The 4,825-nt window shown below is 30.8% G+C and overlaps 1 protein-coding gene across 1 annotated transcript in view; it reads right to left on the reverse strand.

Moving 5' to 3' along the window:
- LOC107625628 (rop guanine nucleotide exchange factor 7-like) overlaps positions 1–3,183 on the reverse strand; it is a 4,241-nt gene extending 1,058 nt beyond the window's left edge. The window contains exons 1-6 of the mRNA XM_016328314.2: positions 2,456–3,183; positions 2,072–2,194; positions 1,815–1,969; positions 1,469–1,543; positions 1,082–1,375; positions 453–809 (exon numbers count right to left, since the gene is read on the reverse strand). Of these exons, the coding sequence (XP_016183800.1) occupies positions 453–809; positions 1,082–1,375; positions 1,469–1,543; positions 1,815–1,969; positions 2,072–2,194; positions 2,456–2,852 (1,401 nt within the window). The 5' untranslated portion in view covers positions 2,853–3,183. The remainder of the gene's footprint in view (positions 1–452; positions 810–1,081; positions 1,376–1,468; positions 1,544–1,814; positions 1,970–2,071; positions 2,195–2,455) is intronic.

Below are 4,825 nucleotides of genomic sequence, written 5' to 3' on the forward strand. Positions count from 1 at the left end.
TTAATTATTTAGTTAAAAAAATATATAAATTAATGTGCAAGTATAAAAAAAAACATAATAATTAATTTGATGTGTAATTTTAATAAGCATAGAGTATTTTTATATGAAAAAGGAGTGAATATTACTATTCTGAAATGGATAATACTAGGTAATCAATAATTTTTTTGAACAACATGAACAACTACCAATCAAATCAAAACACACTACACCTTTAAATTACCCACCTAAATCTTAATATTAAAATAACCATAATGAACATCGATATATCCATTGTTCGCATTGTTTAGTATTTTCATTATCTACTTATACTTTTTCTTCTAAAATTTATAATATCATTCCGAATTTGAAAGATACTATCTTCAATACAAAACTATTTATATCAAGATTTTATTAAATTGGCAGTAAATTATTAATTTGGGAGTTATTGGCTGAAGTTAATGGATAATACCAACCTTGTTGCATTGGATTTTGCATGTATCTAATGCAGTTTGAGGGAGAGCAGGAAAACGCTGCTTCAAGGAGAGCAGAAGCGTTTCTGCTCTCTCTATAAGCAGTTCTCTCTTGTCACCTTCAAGGATTAGATCCTTGAACATCTCCCATGAAGATCTTGAACTGTATCTGGTGGCGCGATTCGGAAGCTTCGAGTTGGTCTTCTTGTGCCAGATATAAACTGAAGCCTCAACTCTGTTGGCAACCTCTATTGCTTGATGCTCAGAACATACATCAAGGCACTCTAACAAACACTCTGGAGAAAAATTCTCTGATGTAATGTACCTATAAATTACATCTCCCAAGCTGCCTCTTGCTGTCTGAAAACAAAAAATATGGATGGGTTGGAACAATATATAATCTCAACATTATGTTGTATTTTCCATAATGTCACTAAATCACAAAGTTTGAGTTAATATAGAAGAGAAAGTAAGTTGAAAACTGTTACATGACGATTTAATCAAACCTGTCAAATCATCTCTCGACCTTTAACTATCAACTTTATATGAAAAAATCAATCACAAAGATATGAAGTTTAAGGTATAGAATTAGTATTTGTGGATGATACTATGATGGATGATTCATATCACACCTTTGGAAGAGAGTCCAAATATGCATGAGGAACCTCCATTTCAGCAAGAGTGGTGCTGTTAATAGCCATTGCAGCTTTGAGTATTTGGCTTGCGCAATCGCGCTTGTGCTGCAACTGCTTTCTTGAATTCTCGTGTAAGCCATAGGGTGGAACTTGAGGTACAGGAAGCCACCATTTCTCCTCTTGTCGCTGCACCACTTTTCGAAAAGAAGACGAACCGTCATCCGTATCCGGTGCAAGAACACCTTGCTCTACATACCTGAACTCAGCATTGATGAAACCATCTAGTATTTCCTATGAAAATGCGAAAACAAGAAGAAAACTAGAATGGGTTATTTTGAAATAAAATTGATTAGTGTTCATTGAAATGCAATCAAGAAATCTTACAAGAAGCATGTTATCTAATTTTCGCAGAGCAGGAAGATTGACATAAAGATCTGAACGTGGTCTGCAAGTCATGACCTGTTTCACATTTGAGAGTTAATCAAACGGAATTTATTTTTTGAAACAGGGTATTTTCTTTATCATTCGATAAAACTTTGGACTTAAATCAAGTAAGTCCAAAAAGAGAATGAATACTAAAAGAAAAACAATTTTTTTTTGGTTTTTCAAGTAAGTATCTTTCAAAACAAAGACTATTCCATTGTGAATTAGAACTTCATTTAAGAGTTTATCTATGAGTAAACTAAAAGAAAAGCATATTATGATTATTTTTTGTGAAGTTGTGTTAGACCTCAAGCTTGGTTCCATCTGGAAAAGTTTGCCATGTAGGTTTCAATTCTACGACATGATCGGCGACGGAAAGTAGCCACTCTATCTCTCTTCTCCACATTGCTTTCTTCTCCGAAGTCAGGGGTTCCAATCTCCAGAGTTGTCCAAACAGGGTGGCTGCAGCAGATTATTCAGGAAATTCATACCATAATATTTAGCAAGTTAAATAACAATTAGAAGCAGGAACATGGAAAAAACTTCTTTCAAATTCATACATACCACAAAGATTAGTTATGGCATTGGATATAGCCAAGGCTGTAGGGACACCATTTCCACAACCTGACATGTCTTCTCCCAGTAATAATTTTGCAAACCTCTCCTTCATCATCTCAACTTCCATCACTGACAATGAAAATTGAATTCTTAAGAAATATAATCCAACAAATTCTTTTTTAATATAAATTATCAAGGAGATTACTTCATCTGCCATTACATACATAAACACAAACAAAAACAGTTAATTGAAGATGGCCGATAACGGTTAGATAATTTGATATATTTAACTAAATAGCCACTTTATTTTTTGGATTACCTGAATGTCTTACTATACATAAAAATTAAACTTGATTAGTTTATGCAAATAAATACAAAATTTCTCATTACCAAAATCCTTTTTCTCTTCATCTTCACTACTTCCATTTGGACTTTGTGTGTAATTTGAGTCATCCATTTCTTGATCCGGAGACCCCATTGAAGGTGGTGAACATGAATGCTCCTCAGCACTACTTTGACCATTATGTTCTTTCTCAGATGACACAAATTCAGAGCCAGAACTGGATTCAGCAGCAAAAGTAGTCTCATTTTTGCAGCCATTCTCATCACATTCTTCATTCACTTCAGTAACTCCATCCTTCTTAGCTTCTTCATTCCCTTCAACAACTTCACTATTATTGATCTCCATTGTAGCTTTCCCTTCTTCAAGAAAACCCGGATCGGAATCGAAGACCGCGTTGTTGTTTATCAGCATGCCATTGTAGTACATAGTAGGCCTTCCCTTCATGAAATGCAAACTCTCAAGAAAATGAGACAACAAACAAAACCTCAAAACTGAAAATGGGTTTTGTTTTTTGTTGGGTGAAGGCACTATCACCTTCCATAAGTCGTTAACGGTGTTTTTGAAAGTGAAGGGTAGATAGAAAGAAAGATTGGTGGACCATTTTTTTGTGTGAGTGCTTATTATTACTTATATGTCAAGGATCACTGAAGTGAAACTCAAATTTCATGATTCATTATGATTACTCAAGGATTGCTCTCATAACATATGATCTCACGAGGCGCAGAAACTTCCATTCTTCAACTCATTTCCATACCAGAAATTCTTATGCCGTTTTGGAGGGACATATATATTGGGTTAATCCTAGTAAGTGTTTAAATTAGTGGTAGATCATATTGTAAACAATTATATGGTGAAAACTCAGGTGAAGTCGCGTGAAGTTGATATCTGAGAGCGGTTAGATAAAAATTTAGTCAAATCAGTCAAATCATCTAACGGCTCTCAGGTATCAACTTCACGTGAAGTCAACTGCACCTGAGTTTCCACCCAATTATATATTATCTATCTTAATTGTCGTAACAAAATCGTACTTGCACATAAAAAATAGTCACTAAACTAGTAATTATATATTTATGTATAAATACATATAAAAATTCAAAAAATTTTTAATAAATAAAAATATATATTTTTTTAATTTTATATTTAATTTCTTAAATTATCTTTAGTCTTATTATTTTTTAATTATTAATTTATATTTTTATTATATTATTTTACTGTGCCACGTAGGCACGTACTATTCTTTTCTCTTACTATTATTCTTTATACACATATCTAATATTGTCTCATCGCCACTATTATATTACCTTATTCTCTTCTCATTTCTTGTTTTCTTCTTCTTCTTCTTCTTCGTCTCTTTCCATCTCCTCTTCACTCTATCATAATCATTTTTATGTGTTGTTGAAGTTTTGATAAAATAATTTTTTTGTCTCACTTAAATATTTAGATGTATAAAAACTATAGTTATTTTCTTAATTTGCCTGATAAGTCATCTTATTAATTTATTAAAAAGAAATTTATGACATAAATCATTCAAAATTTTTGCTCAAATGATCAAAATTTGTAAAATAAATTATTTAAAGACAAATGGTGCCTACAAAAATTGGATACCAAATTTTGATATTGACTTTATATATTGGTATAGATGGTTATTTTCATATGAAGTTGTTAATTAAGATCGTTAGATAATAATTGTCAAATTATCTAACGGTCTTTAATTAACAACTTCACATACATAAAAATAATTGCGTGTGAATTTTTATCATGTTTAATTCATTTTTAATATATATTTTGTATTTTATCATTTAATAACAACAAAAAAAGCTTTTTGTGTTGTTGGATCAGCTGAGAAATTGAAAAAAATTTTAAAAAAAATAAATAAAAAATATAAAATAAGAATATACCACATTTAACTAAAAAGAATTTAAGATATAAGATTAATGATGTCTCATTTTTTTAGGTTAATTCTTTGTAATACTCACATTTGCTACTTATAACGTGTTTGAAGGAGAAACATAAAAGTCCCAAAATCATTTCAGTGGAATGTAGTAGTTCGTTGGAGAATTTATGAAATTATTAATGGATTTTTTTCAGAAATAAAATTAAAAAAAAATTATATTTTTTCAAATATCATTTTTGAACTTTAATGCTCCAACTATATATGGTTTTTTTTTTAGAGCAAGTTCGCCGCACCCCGGCGAACTCTATAAAAATTATAGAGTTTGTCTTGCTCAAGCAAACTCCTCAACTTTTTTAAATCCCATGTTTTTAATCATTTTAATCCATTATCATCATCTCCAAATAGTATATAGATCTACAAACAGTACATAGGAGTACACAAAAATACACGGACAATGATAATAGTTGCTATTGTTAAATATGGTTTATTTTTTTAATTTATAATTAAAAAAATTCTTGAAGAA

This window comes from Arachis ipaensis, chromosome B02 (genome assembly GCF_000816755.2).
Source record: "Arachis ipaensis cultivar K30076 chromosome B02, Araip1.1, whole genome shotgun sequence".
Taxonomy (NCBI): Eukaryota; Viridiplantae; Streptophyta; class Magnoliopsida; order Fabales; family Fabaceae; genus Arachis; species Arachis ipaensis.